Raw genomic sequence first — 24,902 nt, forward strand, 5'->3', positions numbered from 1 at the left:
CACACACACACACACACACACACACACTTCATAGGACACAAGAAGTGCAGTTCAAACACGTTGCCACACAGTTCTTTGTAGAGAGCACACACAAAACCTTATACAAGTTACAAACACATGTGCTACAGATACAACACACAGTCTATGGCTCACATCTATCCATCCACATAATCTCTCACACTGCACTCTGTATGGGATAGAACACTCCGGATTTGAAAACGCTTATCCTAGGAAATGGGTTTTAATTGTTTTTTTTGTCTTTCGAAAATAGCCATTTCGGACTATCTATAGTGAAGAAGTACTACACAACATCTGACATTTGAATGAGCTATCCCTTTAACTTGACAACTGAATGAACTATCCCTTTAACCCTTCCAAATAGGACCTACCACATATGATGGTAACATGGTTGGTCTTGTGGATTCCAGCCTATATCCTGCACAACTCTCAGTTGACCACACCAGGTTACAGCTTCACAGACAGACCGTGGGAACCACTTAAAGGATTAGTCATCATGACCACCGAAGAGAAAAGGTAAAAGAGAGGGGATATTAATTTAATGCGACACCTCAAGGACCCCAGCTCAGCCTCTGATGGAACCACACTGAATATCTCTGAGGCTCTGGGAAAAGAAGGAGTGGAATATCAGCTGGTTTCTGCATTGGACAATTTCACACCTGCAGTGTGACTCACTCTCTCACAGCAACACCGCCACCTTGTGTTGGAACCAACCAACCCTTCCATGCTCTCTCTCGCCTATTCTTCAATCTCCTCTTGCTCTGTCTCCTCTTCAGTTCACCAACCTTGCCAACTTCCTCACTCTCTCATTTACACACACACACCTGCTTCTCTTGTGGGAGTGGGAGTTTATGACCCCTAATCGTAGTCTGAAAAACACACACACACACACACACCAACTGAGAGTGAATCATTGGATAATGATGAGAGGCTTAGACAGTGATCAGCATACGACTCCCCAGTGTAATACTAATCAGAAGCTGCAGCATTGCAAAATTAGTCAACCTCTCTCCTCCACTCTCTCTCCTGTGCTCTCTTTCCCTCTTACTCTCCTTTCCTCTCTCTCTCCATTTTAGTTTCTCCTAACTCAACATTTATGGAGAATGTGATAGTACATATTAAATGAACATTTTAATTCTCGCCTATTTTCAACAGCGACCTTGACCATGCATCTGAATCTCTGAAATGTTTTTAATGTTGTACTTTGTGTCAGATAACTTCGTCTTGTGAAGCCATACCTCCAAATCACGTTCTTCTCATGCCTCCTTTGGTGGTCTGGAGAGTTTTAGATTAGCTGATCTTGTTTGGCTTTAACCTGGACGCAGCGCAGTGAGAACAAGCTCACAATTTCATTGGTTGTTGTTATTATTCCAAGAACCCTGTGTCGTCTTTTTCAGACTGGGAAGGACTATTCTGCAGGAAGTGATTTACTATGCTAGCTTGCAACATTGAAGACAATTGAAGGAAACCTGAAAGAGAGCTTCATGTTTTTTGGATCTCTGCCCAAGCAAGGTGATTGGTTTGATGTGTGGCGAGACATTTCCATCCACTTGTAGCTACTTTCTGCAAAGGATTTCCACAGGTCTTCCGAACTCGAAAAGCCTTGTCTCAGCGAGGTCATGTATAACTAAACTATGTGCCCGTCTGAAAGAAGTGTTCTTTGGGAGATATGGTGAATTCCAAATCGATCCCTAGCCCCTCATATAGCTTTTATCCACACCTTTCAGATACGGGGGTAGGGGCTTGGGGCTTGGGATTCTGGGAGAGAATCCTGTCTTGAGGAAATCAGCCATGACAGAAGAAATGTAACGTGAAAAGAGGCCAACTTCCACACTCCTCCCCACACAAGCACTCAAGGCCCCCCCTCTCTCTGTGGGATCATCAAGAAATGACAGTTGAGCTTTTAGCAAAGACATTAGGGGAGCTGTTATGGGTTAAGCACAGAGCCAGAGATAAAAGGAAGCCCCTGTGGAATCTGAAACATGCAATTTCAGGCATCTTCACCAGTCTAACAAACTTTGGTCTTCTCAGACTTGGTCTTCTTTCTCTATTGTCTTATCTAGATCCATGGTGACAACTTGACGAGGGGGATGGAATCTTTAGGGGGGTTTTGTTGCTTGTTTTGCTTCTAATACACTTTGATCTTAAGGCCCTCGTGGCCTTGATATGATTATAGTATCTGCTTTGCAGGAATTAATGAATTTTAATTAAGTCAATGTAGCCAAAGTCGTTTTTTATTCTGTCCATCAAAATGAATCACATTTAGGATTTTAGTTTTAGTTTTGAGGAGCATTTGGAGTTTTCTATACATCTGTGTATAATTTGATTCAGTCTATGACTGGCAAAGTACCAATAAACACTACTACTACTACCACAGCAGACTTGGAACCAATGACAATATTCCCAAAAGTGGCAGGTAGGCTTAAGCGAACACTATTTCCAATACTTTTTGAAAAGTCAAGTGAAAGAGAGTGATCAATTGGTTAGCATACTGTATAAGAACATGACATGTTAAAGTTCAAACAGTTAATTCCTGACTCTGAAAAAAAAAGAGAAAAACTCAGCATGCTTGTTTGTTACATTATATGGATCATGCCAGAAGGGCCCATACTACTCTCACCAGAAATGGGAGTGCACATTGTGTAATTGTATTTACATTCAACCTAATCAAGTGACAAATGCAATTGAATTAGATCAATAGAGCATCCTCATTACATCATTCCTTAACTGTCTTACAATAACAACAGACTCCAGCTGGCTTCAGCCTTATGTTACACCTTATAGCCCGAGCACATACAGTAGACCTTACCAAATGATCTCAGCAGGGGAAACCATGCTATACATGTCATGTCGGCCTGGCCAGCAGCCAGCGCATGGGGGTGATGAATGTACAGGGCTCCTTCTCTTGACATATCCCATTAAAACCAAGCAGCGGCTTATTTCCATTCCACATGCTCAAGCCCAAGCCTCATCACTTTCTGTCCATGCGTTATTATTGGCTGTAGGAGAATAGATTGCCTCATCACTTTTTCTGTCCAGCCGTTATCATTGGCTATTGGGGGATAGATTGCCTCGTCAGAGTGTGTTCAGCATTGAGTTTGAATCAGGGAGAGATGTGGGCCAGTTGTGTTTAAGCCACAATCCAAGATCTGGGAATCTGTTCAATGGTCATTTCAATTCATGGTATATACAGTAGGCTACCCATTGATTCCGGATGTAAGTAACGGTTGTTTTTTGAACCGAATAGCCGTCTTCAGACGATTGACAACCAGCTAGCCAATCCCAAATGGACAAGGACAGAGAGCTTTTTGGCATCAAAATTAATAACAACCTTGATTAGTGCCGTCTCAGTGCTATGATAAGCATGCAAGCCAGGTTGAAATTTGTGAAAGATACAGTTGGCAATAAGGAGGTCATTTAATTTTTTTAACACAATTTTAAAAATTATGGAAATTGGCCTAAAATGGCTGAAGGACTGAAGAATCTAAGTTGCTTCTCTTTGGGAGGAGTTTCACCATGGCGGTTTTAAATGCAGATGGCTATACCACTCACTTCAGGTGTAATCAGGGGCTTTGTAATACTTTTTTGGTGTGTGTAGATGCATTATCTTAACAGCTAAAAGCTAATGGCTTTAAGTATTTCGGGCTTGATCTAAAACTATACAGAAATGGTAGATTAGATAGATTCAAAATGTCAAACACTATGGCAAATGATGATAGGATTTGTCATACTTCAAGGGTAGGTAGGTAACATACTCTAGTTTTAAGCATACAGTGGGGGAAATACGTATTGAACACATCAACATTTTGTCCAGTAAATGTATTTCCAATGAGCCAATTCAAATGAAATTTGCACCACTTTGATATTAACTCAAACAATCCAGACAAAAAATCTAAACATTAAAGTCCATATGTAAATAAAGTTGTGTGTAATAAAGTGGAATGAAACAGGAAAAAAGTATTGAACATAACTGAAATTAATTCAATAGTTAGTTGAGAAGCCTTTGTTTGTAATGACAGCTTCAAGGCGCTTTCTGTATGAAGTACTGTAACTATTCACCCACAGTATTCAGGTGTGATTTTGGCCCATTTCTCTACACAGATTGTCTTTAAATCTTGAAGATTGCGGGAGGCCCTCTTGTGAATCTGGATCTTCAGATGCTTCCACAAATATTCAATTGGGTTTAAGTCAGGTGATTGACTGGGCAATTCCAACAAGTTGATTTTCTTTCTCTGAAACCTGTATGCTTTGGATCGTTGTCCTGCTGGAAGGTCCACCCACGTCTCATCCTCAGCATCCTGGTGGATGGCAGCAGGATCATCTCAAGAATCTCTCTGTCCATTCATTGTTCCTTCAACGATATGAAGGAGAAACAGCCCCACACCATGATACTTCCACCTCCAAACTTCAATGTTGCTATAGTGTTATTCGTGAGATGTGCAGTGCCATTTCTCCTCCAAACATGGTTTGTTGTGTGACAGCCAAAAAGTTCAATTTTGGTCTCATCTGACCAGAGTACATGCTCCCAGTAGTTCACTGGCTTGTCCAAATGTTGTTTGGCAAACCTTAAACAAGCTTCAACATGTCTTTTTTTCAGTAGTGGAGTCTTTTTTCAGCGGTGGAGTGCATTGCCTACTGTCCTTTCTGTCACAGTTGTACCTGCTGCCTCCAAGTCTTTCTGGAGCTCTTTCCTAGTGGTCCTTGGCTCTTTGGCTACTCTTCTAAGTATCCTTCTGACTCCCTGATCAGAAATCTTGCAAGGAGCTCCTGTGCGTGGCTGGTTGATGGTGGAGTGATGTTGCTTCCACTTACGGATAATGCCCCCAATGGTACTTACTGGAAGATTCAGAAGTTGTGAAATACGTCTGTAGCCAATTCCATGTTCATGTTTTGCAACAATCTGGTTGCGAAGGTCTTGAGACAACTCTTTGATTTTACCCATCATTAGATGTTTGTTGTGTGGCACCTTGGTAACAAAAATAACCTTTTATAGCCCATCAATATATTCTAACCCAGCTGACATTAATTAGCACAGATTGAAGATTGAAGGTAGAATTGTCTCCTAATTAGTTCAGCTGGTTATTTGCCTTTCCTTGCTGTGGTGTACTGCTTTTTCTTAGTGTGTTCAATACTTTATTTACATATGGACTGGATGAAGTCTGGACACATGAAGTCTGGTGCAAATTTCACTTGAATAGGCTCATCGGAAATACATTTACTGGACAAAATATTGATGTGTTCAATACATATTTCCCCCATTGTATATATTTCAAACACTGGAGGTATTCTTGATTTGATAAGAAGGTGGTAAACAGGCCTATTGTAGCTGAACAAATGCTGAACAACCCCAAGCATTGCTGAAATACAGTAAATAATCCACACAATGATAATCCTCTGAATATGATCGTCATCAGGCATTCTGTCTGATCCTGTGTGACTGTGTCAGTCTGATCCTGGACCATCTGATCGTACCATACGATCCTACCATACCGAGTAAAAAGGACCCAAGATGTGTTTACGTGTTAAGTGTTTAGGTAGGCGCAAACTGATCCTCCACCCCGAGTGTGGCCCCCACAATGGTCTCCACGGCCAGCAGCCGTCAGACAACAGTCTCTCATTTAATGAGGAATGTATTCTAGAGTTACACACTGTTGTGGTGCACTCAATGAGACATGGGATCAAAATGACACTTCACCAAATGGTAAATGACTAAAAGGCTGTTCATGACTTTACAGTAAATCAAGCGCACGTTGCTGATATAAAATAAAAGACTTGAACACATGAACGACAGTGGTGGCCAACAATTGCAAGTTTGAAACATGTGTTGTGAAGGCAATCAGACGATTTAAATAGTTTGAATGCCCACTTTTGAAACAAAGCCTATTAAATTCTCAAGTGCCTTACCAATTAAAGAAGGTATGAGCACCACTGGCCGTGCTACCATCACGCATGCCTCCACGGTTTTAATTTGACAACGTTTCGGGTTGCAGCACAAGTGTTTGGATTAGTGTAGGTTTACAGAGCACCATCCACTGTTCAGCCCAGACAATGTAGCTGCATGCCTTGCTCACATACAAACCTGTATTCTATGAGAATATGACCAGAACAGAGAAAACTGCTTAGTCTGTCCATGAGCACTGATTTTCATAGCTCACTATGGTGCTACAGAGCCATAGTGTGCAGAGCTTGGCACATGGTCGGACATGTTGCCACCAAGAGTCCATGACATCCATATCTGATGATACGCGATTCCATACGTTATAAGCAGCAGTGTGTAAAAATAACTGAAAACACCGTCACATTTTGGAGACATGAAGCAGTGTTACGATAGCTAGCGAAAGGTCTAACTCAGGGGTTTTCAAAGTCCAAGACAGTGAGCCTCCCCTAAGAGTTGAATTGTGACATACACACGCCAAGACTGAATCCATTGAAAATAATTCTATTTGTGTTTATTTGACACGTCAAACTTAGGGCTGGCCCAAACTATTAGGAAATTTATTTTAACTAAACATAAAGTTAACATACAAACTACAGCGGTATAATCACCAATCCAATGGCATAATAACACTTTTCTCTGACAGTAAATTCAACAGTGCTGTGCCAGCTATCAAAAACATTGTACCGAACTAAAAAAAGACAACCATCGTTTCAAATCAAATGTTTCCGAAGGCGTCAATTATACACGACCCACGGTACTGTCTCTCCCATCATTATGGCACACATTTCCTTGGCAGCTGGCAGCACTAACGCAATACAGCCTGCAATGTCCTCAAATGTAGCATACAGTGGGGCAAAAAAGTATTTAGTCAGCCACCAATTGTGCAGGTTCTCCCACTTAAAAAGATGAGAGAGGCCTGTCATTTTCATCATAATTAATTGGTAAATTTAAGAATTAATTGGTAAATTCCTCTGTAAAATAAGTATTTCGTCACCTACAAACAAGCAAGATTTCTGGCTCTCACAGACCTGTAACTTCTTCTTTAAGAGGCTCCTCTGTCCTCCACCCGTTACCTGTATTAATGGCACCTGTTTGAACTCGTTATCAGTATAAAAGACACCTGTCCACAACCTCAAACAGTCACACTCCAAACTCCACTATGGCCAAGACCAAAGAGCTGTCAAAGGACACCAGAAACAAAATTGTAGACCTGCACCAGGCTGGGAAGACTGAATCTGCAATAGGTAAGCAGCTTGGTGTGAAGAAATCAACTGTGGGAGCAATTATTAGAAAATGGAAGACATACAAAACCACTGATAATCTCCCTCGATCTGGGGCTCCACGCAAGATCTCACCCCGTGGGGTCAAAATGATCACAAGAACGGTGAGCAAAAATCCCAGAACCACACGGGGGGACCTAGTGAATGACCTGCAGAGAGCTGGGACCAAAGTAACAAAGGCTACCATCAGTAACACACTACGCCGCCAGGGACTCAAATCCTGCAGTGCCAGACGTGTCCCCCTGCTTAAGCCAGTACATGTCCAGGCCCATCTGAAGTTTGCTAGAGAGCATTTGGATGATCCAGAAGAGGATTGGGAGAATGTCATATGGTCAGATGAAACCAAAATAGAACTTTTTGGTAAAAACTCAACTCGTCGTGTTTGGAGGAGAAAGAATGCTGAGTTGCATCCAAAGAACACCATACCTACTGTGAAGCATGGGGGTGGAAACATCATGCTTTGGGGCTGTTTTTCTGCAAAGGGACCAGGACGACTGATCCGTGTAAAGCAGGGGTGCCCAATACGTCGATCGCGATCGACCGGTCGATCGCAAAGGTAGTATGGGTAGATCGCATGGCATTGAACAAAACGGGGGGGGGGGGGAAACGAAAACGAAAAAAAAAGTTCGCCTATCATCCATCCTCACTTTGGCTTTTGCCACTTGATTGACGTACAGGTAAGCCAGTCTGAGATCTGATCTTTTCACCTACACCTAACACGCGGTTCACCACGCATGCGCAGTCAACAGCACCAACTACAAAATACAAAATACCAGCGAGACTAATTACCTAGTTAGCCTTCCAATTTCTACTATTTACTATATAATACTAAATAAAGGCTATACAAATGAGTGGGGAAGCTGGACCAAGTAAGAAACCAATAACGTATAACTTCCATCCAGAATGGGAGGAGGACTTTTTTACACGATGTGATATTGGAAATGCGTCTGTCTGATCTGCAAACCTACGATGGCTATTTCGAAGAAGGGAAATGTGGCAAAAGAGCGAAAACGTACGGCTGCAACGATAGCTTCTTATCGCGTCAGTCACGTTCTTGTTAAACACAAGAAGTCATTCAAAGACGGCGAAATTGTGAAAAAAGTTTCTCGAGGCTGCAGATTGCCTTTTCGATGACAGATCCACAGTGGCTGATGACACCTTGCAACCAGCTCCTACAGCCCTGACTACTAGAAACTAGCTGCCTCCTCCCAGTGCCAGGTCTCCCACTAAGGTAGAGAAATGCATTTATTTCCTCCTTTCAAACTAGGGAACTACCTGTTTTGTATCTGGTTTACTTTTCTGTTTGTTGGATCAGTAGTTGGCTATGGTACTGCAGACTGGCTGTCAGTGTGTGAGTGAGAGAAAGTGAGTGTGTGTGTGTGTGTGTGTGTGTGTGTGTGTGTGTGTGTGTGTAAGAGAGTGAGAGAGAGAGGGGGAGAGAGAGGGAGGGTTTGTGCTATGGCTCCCTATGCAGACTGGCAAATGTGTGTGTGTGTGTGTGTGTGTGTGTGTGTGTGTGTGTGTGTGTGTGTGTGTGAATGTGTGTGAGCGAGAATAGCAAAGAGGGAGGGTTTGTGATGGTCTTCTCCTGTGGCTGTGTGACAGAGAGAGGGAAAGTGTATTGTGAGTTTACTATGCAGGCTGGGAACTGTGTGTGTGTGTGTGTGTGTGTGTGTGTGTGTGTGTGTGTGTTTGTAGTACGTGCATGTACGTTTGCGATGTTGAAACTAGACTGGTAGATCTTGGCAGACTGGCTACTTGAAAAGTAGATCTTGGTTCCAAAAAGTGTGAGCACCCCTGGTGTAAAGGAAAGAATGAATAGGGCCATGTATCGTGATATTTTGAGTGAAAACCTCCTTCCATCAGCAAGGGCATTGAAGATGAAACGTGGCTGGGTCTTTCAGCATGACAATGATCCCAAACACACCGCCCGGTAGGGCTGCACGATTAATCGATTTTAAATCGAAATCGCAATTTGAGATGGTGCGATTAGCAAATTGCAAGGCCTGCGATTTGGGATACATTATACAGCGCGTCGGATTCAACGTCAATGAACGCACACACCCAAGAACAATACTGCACGTGAAACGCCCAGGTGTGAATCTGTGAAGACGTTTCAGTAGCTAGCAACATTCATGGTGTGGATAAATGGCTTCAGCAGAGCCAGAAGCAACGATTTAGTCCCGAAGAAAAACAGCACTTCTGTTGTAAGTATTTCGGGTTTAGGACGACAGATGTGCAACAAAAGCAGGTGTTGCGCACGACCTGTCGTGGAACAATCGCTACATCCAGAGGCAACACCACAAACCTGTATCAGCACTTGAAAAGGTACCACGGGCAGCTCTATGACGAGTGTACGGTCAGAAACTGAGAGTTAAGTGAAAGTCCCGTAGCCCAGTCTAACGTTAAGCAAACTAGAGTTTTAGAGTCGTTTGCGGCTGTTACGCCGTATGAAAAGGGCTCACGAAGGCACCGTGAAATAACCAATTCCATCACGCATTACCTTGCTAAAGACATGGTGTCTATTAACACTGTGAGCAACGAAGAGTTTAAAAAAACGAATCCAAACGCTGGATAAAAGATAATGTGATTCCATCCCGCACGTACGGAGCTGAAAATGTGGAGTAGCCTACTATGCAACAACAACCGATCTGCGGTCGAGCCGTGCACTTACATACATTACGACGAGTTGAAGAGCTTTATCTATTTCAATGTTTACAGAAAGGACCTATTCTTTTTTTACTGGACATTTTTATTATCACTTTATTTAACTTGATTGCAGTATGTGCAATATTTAGATGCTGCTCCTGAGCCATAATTAAATAACCTTGTTTGTAGAAAGGTCCTATTTTATTTTCATATTGGAATTGTTCAATTTTTTTGACACTTGAGAGAAACTAAATGGCAGCTGTTTAAAAAAAAAAAACATACATACATGTTGTTCCAATTCATATCTTTTAAGTTCTCATCCTTGCATTAGAACAGTTTGATGGCATTAGAGCAGTTAACAGTTTGATGGTATCATGTGGTAATGCTCTCTGAAATTAGCCCATGATAGACAGATTCATCCAATCACCTGCCAAGTATTTTTGAAAGTACCTGCCCTTTTCCAAACAGCTTCCAATGAAGCTTTCCTAGATGGTTGTGTGAAACAAACCACCTGAGTCAGGTTAGTAATGCTCCATCACATGTTTTAATCTGAAGCTTGATTTTAAAGCAACCCAACTTTAAAGCAACCCAATGTAAGTTTAGTTCTTTCACTCGTAGCTCGGGCTGTGGGGGTGCTAGAGGAGGGAGCCTCTAAGTCCCCTGAAGACGTACAAACAAACTGCACGTTGATACGACCTTCCTAGCCGGAGATATGGCCACACTTTACAAAAACTTCCTTTGGGTCGCTTTAAAAAATAATAATCACAAATTAAATCGCAAAAGCAATCTGTCCAAATAATCGCAATTAGATTTTTTCCCCCAAATCGTGCAGCCCTACAGCCCGGGCAACGAAGGAGTGGCTTCGTAAGAAGCATTTCAAGGTCCTGGAGTGGCCTAGCCAGTCTCCAGATCTCAACCCCATAGAAAATCTTTGGAGGGAGTTGAAAGTCTGTGTTGCCCAGCGACAGCCCCAAAACATCACTGCTCTAGAGGAGATCTGCATGGAGGAATGGGCCAAAATACCAGCAACAGTGCGTGAAAACCTTGTGAAGACTTACAGAAAACGTTTGACCTCTGTCATTGCCAACAAAGGGTATATAACAAAGTATTGAGATGAACTTTTGTTATTGACCAAATACTTATTTTTCACCATAATTTGCAAATAAATTCTTTAAAAATCAGACAATGTGATTTTCTGGGGAAAAATATATAATTTTGTCTCTGATAGTTGAAGTGTACCTATGATGACAATTACAGGCCTCTCTCATCTTTTTAAGTGGGAGAACTTGCACAATTGGTGGCTGACTAAATACTTTTTTGCCCCACTGTACATCTCTCCCATTATTTCTTTACATTTTCTTTGTCTTTTAAAAAAATCACATTTCATTCAAAAACATTAAACCAAATGTCATTTTACACAGGCTCCGCGCCCCACTTGAAGCTCTCTGGCACCCCCCTGGGGAGGCACGCCTCACACTTTGAAAACCCCTGGTCTCTAGTGAACTGTTTTGACACAAGATTGTTTTGTCATAACCCTTAGAATTGACCATGACTTATCAAAGTCCATCTGAGTTTGACACACTCTGTATATATCTCTGGCTCTGATAGCAGATACCACAGCCACCACCAAGTGGACCTCAGATGTTTGTTACTCACTCTCTCAGAACATACCAATCCCAATACCTAGGCAACAACATGCTTCTCTGGGGATAATGTGGAAAGTATGGAGACATTTCTTCTCCTAAAAAAAGAAACAATAAAACAAGCAACACAGGCTGTCGTCAATAGCATTAACTGACCAAATAGAAGTTGTTTCGCATGTATTCAAGGTAAATGATGCATGATAGAGGGTGAAATGGGATTTACCAACCTAATTGAGTGAAAACATCACCCCAGTAATGGTAACAGGTTGAATAGCCCCCTTGGCTGTTGTAGAAAGGTGCAGATGTGCACAATGTTGAAATGCTTTGCAACCATTTGATTATAGCTTGTAACAAGTAAAGAATCCATTGAAATATGAGCGTAATTACAAAGTGTTTCCAGTTTCCTAACTTTACATTTACTGTGTAATTACCTACTTATCCTGAGCTTTAAGGTACGTTGACTTAATCCAACATATTAACTCTGACTTTGATGTTCATGGGATTATGAGGTAATATGGGCAGAAATGATGGGAATTCTATGGGTGAGATGATCACTTAAGTCTGAGATCAGCTCTATACACGCAAACCTTAAAATAATGGGGTGAGAAAGCAAATCAGTTGCTCAACAGCTTTCTTTCCCGCTTTTCCCAGTTTCTATGGCGACTGTTTTCAACCATTCTCGTTGACTGAGTGAGGAGAAATAACAACTGAACTCACAACAGTATAAATATTGACTGAATGATCATGTATCTTCTTATGTTCCTTAAAGAGGCCAGCACGCATCTGTTAACGACTACGTTCTACGTATAGACACACACACACACATACACACACACACACACACACACACACACACACACACACACACACACACACAGTCACGCCACATGTGATAACTGTGTGTAAGTGCATGTTTGTGGTTGGGGGTGTGTCAGGTAAGAGCGAGGAGGGGGTTGCTGTGGCAACACTGCACAGAGGCCACACTGTTTTTCTGCAGAGCTAGCGGGAGAGAGGAATGTGGCACGGAATTGTGGGAGAGAGAGAAAGGGTGGGAGCAACACACTTGCACATACCTTATCAGATAACACAATCTGTGTGTGTGTGTGTGTGTGTGTGTGTGTGTGTGTGTGTGTGTGTGTGTGTGTGTGTGTGCATGTATACGTATTATGTAGGAGAGGTGTGTGTGTGTGTGTGTGGGGGGGGGGGGTGTAACACTCTAGGGAAGGGATCTTCGGTGTGGAAAATAGAGAATGAAACAGAGTGAGACAGAGAGAAACAGAGAGAGAGAGAATATCCAAAATGTGCATCTGCACTCACAGTCATATCCGTCACATAAACATAATTTAATTCTACACTATTCAGCTTGTCTGTCTGGTCAACCTTTTTCAGTGTTGATATTCATCTTTCTCAGGGTGAGTAGCTCTGGACGTAAGCTACAGCTCTCCTCCAGCCAAACATCGATTTACACCCTGGCTCTAATACTGTGCTGTGGTTTGGCACTGGGCTGAATGACAGAACAGCGAGCCTCCTGTAGCCTACACAGCCAGCATCTCTCGTAAGAGATATGTGTAGAAGAACTTGAGTAATAGCTAGCTGTGACCTATCGTAGACAAATTAGGTACTCACTGTGGGCATATTTCTGTTGTTGTATGGGTCCTGTTGTGCATATCCTTTTTCAGACACATTTTAAATTAATGATAACTTTAAAGCCTTTTATAAAATAAAATAAACATTATAAACAAAATAAATAAAACATACATAAATGTTGGCATGAAATGGTTATTAATTAATTCATTAATGTAAATTAAATGAACAGTGACTGACTGAAGTTATTACTGTAAGCCTGACTATTAGTAGACCACACTGTGGCCAGTCCTTCTGGGCACTGAGGTAGACTGACACACACATACATACATACACACACACAAACACAAACACATCTGAAACGCAGGTGTGAGGGGGTTTGTTTTCAGTAAGATATACCAAAGAGAGCTCTCTCTGTGTAAACACACACACACAGCCATACACGTACGTGCACCTTGACACACAGCAAGACCTTCATATAGGCTCCATTTGTGAGGTTGGGTGGAGAAGAGTGGTTGAGAGGTAGCCTTTGATCTGACATGCCTGGGTGTAAGGCAGGGAGGAGCAGATATTGTCCAGGGATCACTGCCAACATGGTCTTTTCAATACCTTAAAGTAGCTTCCTTTGGTTAACTCCTTTCCTTGTCCCCTCTGCTTCATCGTGGTGGATACAAGACTACTTTCAGCCTGTAGCCTAAAATGAAGGTTGACAAAGGATTTGCTTTCTACTTTATGTTAGATCAGTGCAGAGGAAAGGAGATGTGGTGATGGAAACCAGTTTGGAGTATATATTATATTTTGTCACTATGACAAGGCAGTGCCTTGGCTGGTTCTACTCTCTATGCCCCCCCCCCCTCCCACCTGCCTTGTTCTAAAACGCCAAATAGTAGACCCCTGGGCCACACACACAGTGTGGAGTACGCTACCCCAGACTCTGGCCTCAACTTCCTTATCAATTGACCAAACACAAAGGTTATTAGGTCATTAGTAGATTTAATATGCATCTTTGAATTTAAAACAAATATGTTTTTATTTTAACCATTTTAATGTTTGGAAATTGTTTGGAAATAATGTTCCATTAGATGTAGAATATGTTTTAACCATGAATGCGACCTAAAACAATAAATAACGATCATTAAAAAAAAATAAGAAAATCGTTAGATATGCAAGTAAATTTCTAAACCCCAAATATCATTACAAATGGGGAACTCAGGTTTAAGTGATGTGATACCTGCTGACGTCGGGTTAAGAAAGGATAGGTGACTGATAAACGAACTAACGTCAAATCATATAGCCTAGTCTACAGTTCTAAAGCCAAGGCCGAAACAGCACTGATCATTGTCAAGTTCGAATCGTGTCCTGGGGCTATTCACCCCAATAACTAGACATCCTTACCTTTGTTATCAGTCTCCATTCGTCTTTCTTTCTCTCTTCATGGCGACTGAGTGGCATCTGCAGCAACTCGTCCTCGCAACAGATAAAACTCACAGTACATCCCATATAGACTGCTGCAGCTCACGGTGATCCATTAAAAACAATGTCCCAACATATAACGTGTTGCAATTATCTCCTCTTTATACAGTACACGTTCGAATCAACGCTTACGGCCGCAATGTTCAGTAGACCCACCTGAAAACACGCAGGTGAGATTGCGCGCGAGCAGAACCGAACTCATGTCACAGTCATCCTGGAAGTGTTGCCTTGCAATAGCTGATCTAACGCCAATGTTATTCCTATTAGGAATGTTCTAATGGTTATTAGACGACCAACCGAAAGTTTGACTCCTTTCAGCTGAGGCTTCACAAGTCTGATGCCTGAACCCCCGTACACATGGCAGAGGAGAGGAGCGAAAGCGCCGACATCTGGGAGGTTGGACAAATCCTTTTCTCACCCTCCAAGGTAGACATGCCCGAGAGAATGCTTCTGAAACAGAATGATAATCAGTTGGATCTCGCACCATAGTTTAGGCCTACATATTAAAGGCTTTTAACAACGGATAATAATAACTTATTATATTATAATGACTTATTATAACTTTTGCATTCATAATGTAATAAACAAACCACCGGTACGTTTTTGATTGTGTGAATATTATTACATATTATTTGTTTATTATTTGTTCTTATAGAAATAGTAGTTGCAAATCCTACACAAAGAGGGAAAACACAAAGAAAGGTTTAGCTTAGTTAATTTGTGTGTGTGTGTGTGTGTGTGTGTGTGTGTGTGTGTGTGTGTGTGTGTGTGTGTGTGTGTGTGTGTGTGTGTGTGTGTGTGTGTGTGTGTGTGTGTGTGTGTGTGTGTGTGTGTGTGTAGCTCTGTAGGTTTGTCTGTGGCTGTGTGTGTGTCTGTGGCCTTCTGTTGTTTGGATCTGTTGATGTCCTTGTGTTGATTGGTCCAAGCCTAACAAGGAAACCCTTAAATAATTACATCTTTCCTACCTCTAGTTTAGCAATTATTTATATTCCTACTGACACTTCTATGCACTTCCTTTTGTATTCTCAGTGAGGTGCCATTGCCAATTCCAAACCAACACCCTAGCCCCTACCTCATGTTCACTTGTGAAGATCTGAAAGGATTTGATAGATATATTATTAGCAGTTTTCTAGCTAAGATACTGCCAAGCCTATAAAGCACATCTGTCCAATCTTCCGTGGAGGATTAGGTTCATAATGAGGTTGTTATGGAGTAGTTTGTCACTCTCTCTGGGGTACTGAGTCAGTGGTAGTCTCAGCCAAAACATCACTCATCTAGAAATACAGCACCAACCCCTTAGCAAATGGTTACTTCAGTTCTAATTGTTGCTATTGAATAAATCAAACGCAGCCATGTACAAGTGTTTGTGGTACTTGGGCATGAATATGAAGCAGCTGTGTTCAGTGGTCAGACACACACATAAATGCATTGACACACATACACACATGTATACCTGACACCCTATAGTGCCTGGAGCATGTCCGGTCCATTAGCAGGTGTCCACACACATTCACACACGCACGCACACATGCGCGCACACACACACACACACACACACACACACACACACACACACACACCTACACACCTACACACCTACACACCTACCTGACACCCTGTAGAGCCTAGAGTGTGTCCGGTCTGTCAGCAGGGAGTCCAGAGTTGATGACATGCTTGGGGCCATCCCAAGATCAGGGCACTTTGGGAAAGAATATGGAAGACTCATATTTCAGTGTTGTTTGTGTGTGTCTGTGTGTCTGTGCAAATGCCTGTGCACGTGGGCGTGTGTGTGTGTGTGTGTGTGTATTTGTGCTCAAAGTGAAGTGCTGCATGCATTGCAAACAAAACTGAGCAAGCTTAAAGATATACCCACAAAACATACTAAGAACAACATATTGTTGTCAATATTAGATGAGATAGATGGATTAGACTTTAATCATTAGAGAAATGACCAATGTTAAAACAAGCTCTGGCCAATAAGGCTGATACACTATCTCTCTAGACAGAGTATACTTCAAGCCCCTTGAGGATCCTGTAGGTGTTGAGTGCTCTGTTTATTGGGGGTCGAGACCCTCTTCTTCACTCTAAATAATCCCTCCATCCCAGGGGACCTGTATCTGATTATTATAGGGGTGAAAGGTCATACAGAGGAATTTGTAAGGGATGTATTACATAAAGACTGCAACAGGAGTGTGGGAGGTAGCATTGCATTACTATGATACCTCCCAAACTGTCAGAAAAGAAGAACTACTCCATATCACCTGCTTCAAAATTGACAGAGCATAATCAGTCTTATGAGGAGACTGTTTGAGTGTAAAGGCATGGTTGTTGCTTATTCTGTTCTTGATAGACACACCACAATTGTTCTCCTTTTTCCCTTACTGACTTTAAATAAAATAATAGGAAACCTCTTGTTTGAGGAGTGTCAATTGCAATGGAAGCATGCTAGACCTGCCTGTAAATTCTCAACCCTAAATACTACTAGATAGATAGATAGATAGATAGATAGATAGATAGATAGATAGATAGATAGATAGATAGATAGATAGATAGATAGATAGATAGATAGATAGATAGATAGATAGATAGATAGATAGATAGATAGATAGAGCAGCTCACAAACAACAAAAACAAAATAAAGTGACAATATAATAATAGAATAGAAAGATCTGAAACATTACCGGTATATGCAATAAGAAAATTCCAGTGAACAAAATGGAGATATCTGTCGTAAAATAAGTAAATGTTTTCTTGTCATTTAGAATTGTTGTGTAACCATTGTATAAAAGCAATAATGCCCTCAAGGCTGAGATTTTATCGTCAATATTGTTGTGTGTCATGCCCCTACTCTTGACTATATTGACGATAAATCACAGCCTCTCTGGCATTATTGCTTCATTTAACCATCCTGTACTTTGACTGAACAAAGTTTATCACAGAGTGACTCTTCGAATGTAGGTTATATATACTGTAATTTCAGCCTTATACGGCCAAAAGGTAATGTTTTTTAGTCTGTTTTATTTATTTTTGTAACATTGAGCAAGAATTGTGTCCTATTTTTTTCATTCAAAGAATTAATTTCTCTTGGAACATTTAAAAACCTCGTGAGTAACTTGGAATCAGCCTCATATCGTTCTTGCCCCTGTTTTATATGAAAGTCCCATTATTTTATTCTATTTATTCATATCGTTCTTGCTCCTGTTTTATATTTTATATGAAAGTCCCATTATTTTTACCCTATTGCTCTGATGAAATTGTATTTTGTCTATTTTTTGTTGTTGATCTGGTGTTATTTTATTGTGTAATTGTGCTGTTTGTTTTAACTGTTGAAACGGTATGTTTTTAAGCTGCTGTCTTGGCTAGGATTCCCTTGAAAAAGAGATGATTGTATCTCAATGGGACCGACCCTGGTTAAATAAAGGCTAAATAAAAAAATAATTCCTGTGATGTTTAGCTGGACCTCATCTCAACTGGTTGATGCACCACCTATCTCTCCCCTATACGTACATTCAATTTACCATTGATCAGCATAACAATTCCCAGATTGTGCATTCAAGACTGTGAGAGAAAGTTTTTTTTGACTCAGACTCTGCTGTCCCATATTGCCAGATTCACATTCCAACATAGAGCCGCTTTAAATCCTTGTATGTTGTTCTACTGCGAGGTAGTGCGAGGTTCCACTGCATAACCTGTGTGTGTGTGTGTGTGTGTGTGTGTGTGTGTGTGTGTGTGTGTGTGTGTGTGTGTGTGTGTGTGTGCTCAAACATAGGGTCAGGTTCAGGTTGAGAAAATAGCTTTAAAAGACCCTGTTAAAAGGTATTTCCATTGATAAGCAATAGGTGTGAAATTCAACATCACGTCTCAGCCATGCAGCGATGCCAGCGAACCTTTTCTAGGTTCACGTTGCCTCTCTGAGAGCACGTAATCACCAGTTAGAGTGCACAGTGATCCTAAGGTCAACCTCATCCCCTGCCCCAATCAACTCTAGACCCATGTCCTAAACATTTCTGTAGATCTAAAAGGAGAAATATGGCAAAAATGCATAGCCTTAAGGACAAGGTGGAGCTGTTTCCATATCGTTACGTGTCCAAGGTGATCTTCCAAAGGCAGAGCGCAGAAGGTATCCCGCACCAACATTATTTTCAAAAGGATTGTGGTGCCTATCTGAAAATGCTCAGAAACCTGTATTTATAGGATAGACAAAGTAGAACACGAACATGGGTACGTTTTAGAACAGTTTAATACATCGGGAAATTGTCACTTTTAATTTTAATTTTTATTTAAAAAATTAATTTCACTACTATATAGGCACAACAGGTCACAACTAAAATGTTATATAACCTACGATTCATATTTAGATTTCATTATTCATTAGCCAATCCCTGCCATGACACAGGTATTGGTTTTCAGTCAAGAAACTTACTTAATCATGTTGCTAAAAGCTGAGAGAGAGAGAGTATTACAGTAAAAAATGTATATTTTAGTAATCAACATAAATAAAGGAATCAATATTAATAAAGGAAAATATAACCGCAAGCGGCAATGGGGCGTGTTCCTACAGATATGCCCCCATAACCATAAATGGGGTGAGATCAACTATCATCCCAGTCCCGAAGAAAAGCACGGTGAGCTGCCTAAACGACTACCGCCCGGTGGCACTCACCAATCATCATGAAGTGCTTCGAGAAACTAGTCCGGGCCCACATAGTCACACGCCTCCCGCCCAACCTGGATCCATACCAGTTCGCCTACAGAGCCCACAGGTCCACAGAGGACGCCATCGCGACGACTCTCCACTCCACTCTATCCCACCTGGAGAGGGGAAACAGCTACGCGAGACTGCTCTTTGTGGACTTCAGCTCTGCCTTCAACACCATCCTTCCAGACAGGCTAGTGACCACACTACTAGACCTGGGACTATCACACTCTATATGTGCATGGATCAAGGACTTCCTGTCCGACCGCCCCCAGAGGGTGCGGGTGGGCTCCCACACCTCCACAGCCCTCAGACTCAGCACTGGGTCCCCCCAGGGCTGCGTACTAAGCCCCATCCTCTACAACCTCTACACCTACGACTTCACCCCCGTCCACCCCAGCAACTCCATCGTAAAGTTTGCAGACGACACCACCGTGGTGGGCTGCATCTCGGGGGGGGGACGAGGCGGCGTACAGGGATGAGGTAGAGCAGCTGAGCAAGCTGTGCAAGGTTAACAACCTGCTGCTGAACCAGTCAAAGACCCAGGAAATCATCGTGGACTTCAGGAGGAAAAAATCTAGAGGTCCAGCCCCTGCTCATCGACGGAGAGAGCGTGGAGAGAGTCTCAACCCTCCGATTCCTGGGGGTGCACATACAGGATGACCTGTCCTGGAAGAACAACACAGCAGCCATCATCAAGAAGGCACAACAGCGGCTCTTCTTCCTGAGAGTCCTCAGGAAAGACCACATCGGACAGGAGATGCTGGTGGCCTTCTACCGCTGCGCAGTGGAGAGCATCCTCACCTACTGCATCTGCAACTGGTTCTCCAGCTGCACAGCCGCAGAGAGGAATGCGCTACAGAGAGTCGTGAGAACGGCCCAGAAGATCACCGGCGCCCCCCTCCCCTCTCTGGAAGAGCTGTACAACACACGCTGCCTCAGGAAGGCCTCCAAGATCTCCAGAGACCCATCCCACCCTGGGTACGAACACTTTGCCCGGCTGCCCTCGAACAGGCGGTTCAGGACCATGTTCGCAAGGACAAACAGACTGAAGCTCAGCTTCTACCCCAAGGCCATTCAGGCCCTGAACACAGCAAAGACCTGGGTTCTGGGCCCTGGACAGTCTGGACGGATTGATGGCAGCTGCTGGATTGAAATCAGGTGTAGTGCTGAGGCACAAATGTGTACATTTCAAGCCTGCAAACTGCGACACTTTAAATGAATGTGCAATAACACTATGTGCAATATGACAACCCTAGGGTACATAAGGTTGCAGAGAATAGGAAATGTTAGAATAGGTATAGCATAGCATAGAGTACAGCATAGTATAGTGTAGTTTGTATAGTATAGTATAGTGGATAGTGTACATAGCCTTTATTTATGTAAACCAGCTCCTTTCCCTTCTTGTTTTTTAGTTTTTTTCTTTCCTAGCACCAGGGGAGCCCCCCCTCCCAAATTTCGTTGTTTGGTACCTGTACTATATCAATGACAATAAAGACCATTCATTAATTAATTAATTAATTAATTAATTCATTCATTCATTCATTCATTCATTCAGATTGACAGACACGGGGTGGATCTACAGACAGGTTGTAGATTGACAGATAGGGGGTACACCTACAGACAGGGGGGTAGACCTCTCACCTAATATGGGCCAAGTTGAACTCATGATATACTAAGCTATGATATTATGAAGTACCCTAGTACCACGGACCTGTAAGGTACCAGTCGCCTAATTATTACCAGTCATCAAATTTCAAAGGCCTGTTTTTTGAGATATCTAGAAAATCTTCAACATGGTAACATATTGTAGTGCCAAGATGCATCGTTAATCAGACATAGGAGGTATATGTTTTCAATATATTTATAGAGTATGTTAAGTGATATGAAACAGAGTAAAGTTGTCTGTGTACGCTATTTGTGAACGATAAATAATGTTAAGCTGAATGGAATCAATATACAGCATAGAGGCAATGACAAGGTTAGTGAATGAGCGGAAGAGGAGAAAGCAGTGGGAAGATGCATGTGGACGAACCCAACTGCATAAAGATGCGCGTCTTTGTTCTTGCCACTTTTCCGAAGATGCATTGGAGGCATTAAATCGACCACCGCTAATGAAAGAGCTCACAGGTAAGAAGACTACGCTCGATATAAAACGATAGTTTGATAACGTCAACTTGCCTTGAACAGCTGCGGACAGAAATCTGTGCTCTTTACAACAACTTTGTTTACACTCTCCATCTCAGTTGGCATTGCAGGGCTGCCAAGTTTCACCAAAAGTTTGGAGTGAGATTATTTGGCGGTGGAGCGACCCAAAACTGTGCACGTTTTGGCAGCGGCGGCCCCTCTCTCCCACCCAATTATTTGTGCTAGTTTCCTGCAATTTTACATGTTGTTCATAATAAACCAGCACAAGAAATGAAATCTTAATAAACAAATACAGTAGCCTACAGACTCTAAAAGAAAAATTGGCCGCATCAACAGGACTCAGCCCCTTGGTCAGCAGCAGAAAAACCCGTGGTCATCATCTTATATACAGTGCATTGCTCATAGATGGTTATCATGTTATACAGTACATACCAGGGTTTTTCCTGGGTCAGAATGAGGGCTTGGTGGGTGATTTTGTGCGCGCACAGCGCGCCCACATTTTTGGGGAGGGACCCCCAATTGTTGTATTTGTATTGTAAATTGTAATTATTAATTATTAGTATTATTATTAATGTACCTGGTTATGTTACAGTAGAGAAACAAAAAACTGTTACCAAAACTGAGTATTTACTAGCTAAGATTGGCAAAAGATTTGCGTGGTGCAACCGAAATTAGTAAACAACTAGTTTGAAACTAGCTAGTAACAACTAGGGGTTTAGTAACTACTAAATGCCTGCATTTAGTAATGACTTACGCCATATTGGTGCAACCCAGTAGGCTACCAGATACGATGTTGTAATGTATGCACATATTTTGCTACCACGGTTGCCAGACGGAATTGACAATGTCCAGCCCAACAGGTCTAAAAGCTGCCGAATCCACCCGTCCAGTACCAAAAGTAGCCCAATCTGGCAACACTGCTTGCTACGTTCTTGCAGCTCGCGTGAACACAGGTTCTTCCATCAGCGCTCGCCTGCCGCTTCGATTGCAGACTCAAGTTAATGCGCGTGCAGAAAGATGCCACGAAACTCATGTCCGGTAGCTTTCTTTCAAGGAATTTCAAAAATAAAAGTCCCGTAAAACAATTGTTATTTCTCGCCGTGAGAAATAGAGATGCGTCGTGGGATCGTGAGAACTGGTTGAAATGCGTGAGTCTCACGGCGATTGCGTGAGACTTGGCAGCTCTGCATTGGTTGACAGTTTCTGCACAGACACCAGCGATTATGTCCCACTCACGCCTCCTCTCCTCTCGGATCGTCGCTGCGCTCGGGTTCAAATTGAAAAGGCTGGATAGAAAACATAGCTAGCTAATTGCGACCTGTGACCTCTGTCCTCTCATATTCATAAAAGATGGAGGAGGGGAGGAGGGTGGGCCTACGCCAAATGAAGCGTCATTACGTCACAGACGTGTCAAAATGTTTAAAAATGTAAAATGTCAAACATCTGTAATGTCCTTGTGTTTTGAGATATCTTCAAATGCTTTGACATAGTAACACATTGTAGTGCCCTCTATCAGCCTGTCGACTGCCATACATATTGATGTAGCAGGGCAAATTCTCCGAGCATTTGAAAATTCTGGGCCATTTTCTTTCTTTTCATATCATTTTCTCCGATATCTTTAAATGGATCTCTTATATAGAAACGTGCACCATGCATGTTCATATACAATTTCGGACCAATCTGATTTACAGTTGATTTTAAGTTTGGCCAAATTTTCCACCTGCAGAAAAATCCATCATGGCGGACTTTATGGCTTCTTGAGGCAAATACTGTATGTTCCCCATGAGGAAAGACACATATGTACCAAGTTTCTTACATGTTCATACAACGGGGTAGAAATGCCAGCATTGTGAAGTTACTTGATTTTCTATTTGTTATTATATTGCCACCTATGGTCTAATCATGGTAATTATTTCTGGCATTGTTACTGATGCTCTCTAGTTGTGTTATGCACATTTATATCATTTTTGGTCTGGGACTTTACCTAGCAGAGCAAAATCTATGAGAATTTGAAAATTCTGGCCCAATTAATTTTTGTTTTCATATCATTTTCTCCACCATCTTGGAATGGATCTCTTATCCTTGAACACCCTAGAGAGATGTGCACCACGCATGTTCATATGCAATTTTGGACCAATCAGACTTACAGTTGATTTTAAGTTAGCATTTTTGGTCAGGGACTTTTTGAGCTATTTGACCAAAGCCAGGAGAAGAATAATCCACCAAAATTGGAAGAAGTAAACCACCAATAACAATACTGTTCCTACTACTACTACTACTACTACTACGTAGTAGTAGTAGTAGTAGTAGTAGTAGTAGTAGTAGTAGTAGTAGTAGTAGTAGTAGTAGTAGTAGTAGTAGTAGTAGTAGTAGTAGTAGTAGTAGTAGTAGTAGTAGTAGGAACACTAATAGATACAACATCTATGGCTGTGTTCGAAATGGCATACATACTGCATACTAGCATACTCAATGAGTACTGCATACTGCATACTCAATTCATAATAAGTATGTCAATACCAGCCAACCCTTTCACTGCAGTATGGATACAGTAGTTGATACTCTTCAGCTGCAGCACCTCAGCTAAATCTGATCACGGATGAGCGGTGGTATTTTCACTATATTGGGAATTTACACGGTGTAATGCAATCTTAGACATGACTACGTCGTCATCATTACAAAGATGCCACATGTGACTAGTAGCCCAGTCACAAATGGTCCCAGTATTGTAGCTTCAGACGGAAGAAGTTGGTTGTTATTGTGCTTGCTGTAGCAAGCCCACGATATGTTATTGCTCATATATATTTATTGCATATATATTATTATACTGCAGTATGGATACTGCATCCCAGAATGCATTTCGCACCGGCCGGTCCGGGAGCAGGGATTTTAAATCCTCCAACCTCCATGTACGAAAGGCGCTATATAAATAAAGCTTTACTTACTTACTTACTCCATTGGCTAAAAGCTGTAATTTTGTCTCTACAAGTGTTAACATTTCATTTTATGAAGTTGTAATATGTTTTCAGGCGAGAAAGTAATCATATATATTCCAAAAATGTCCAGTTTATCAAAATAACCCATTTATATCTGATCTGACATTTTTACTTCTGTTCGCTAACTACGTTACCTTAGTTAGCATAGATACCCGTAGATACTACTTCGACAGAAAAAAATAAAGATTGTAAAATGATTTGGGGGCCCAATACCTTTAGCTAGCTAAAGTAACTAGCTTACTATATTGTTGTCTTAGCAGTTGGTAAAAGAAGAGGATTCAAATAAATATATATGAGCAATAACATATCGTGGGCTTGCTACAGCAAGCACAATAACAACCAACTTCTTCCGTCTGAAGCTACAATACTGGGACCATTTGTGACTGGGCTACTAGTCACATGTGGCATCTTTGTAATGATGACGACGTAGTCATGTCTAAGATTGCATTACACCGTGTAAATTCCCAATATAGTGAAAAT

The 24,902-nt window shown here is 41.8% G+C and overlaps 1 protein-coding gene across 1 annotated transcript in view; it reads right to left on the reverse strand.

Annotated features, from left to right (window-relative positions):
• Nucleotides 1-14,612, reverse strand: part of tns1a (tensin 1a) — a gene marked incomplete at both ends in the record, with an annotated part of 121,714 nt that extends 107,102 nt beyond the window's left edge. Inside the window, one exon of the mRNA XM_080527288.1 lies at nucleotides 14,508-14,612. Coding sequence (XP_080383414.1) covers nucleotides 14,508-14,612 — 105 coding nt within the window. The remainder of the gene's footprint in view (nucleotides 1-14,507) is intronic.
• Nucleotides 14,613-24,902: the final 10,290 nt, after the last annotated feature.

Source organism: Nansenia antarctica, assembly GCF_963989245.1.
Source record: "Nansenia antarctica genome assembly, chromosome: 3".
Classification (NCBI taxonomy): domain Eukaryota; kingdom Metazoa; phylum Chordata; class Actinopteri; order Argentiniformes; family Microstomatidae; genus Nansenia; species Nansenia antarctica.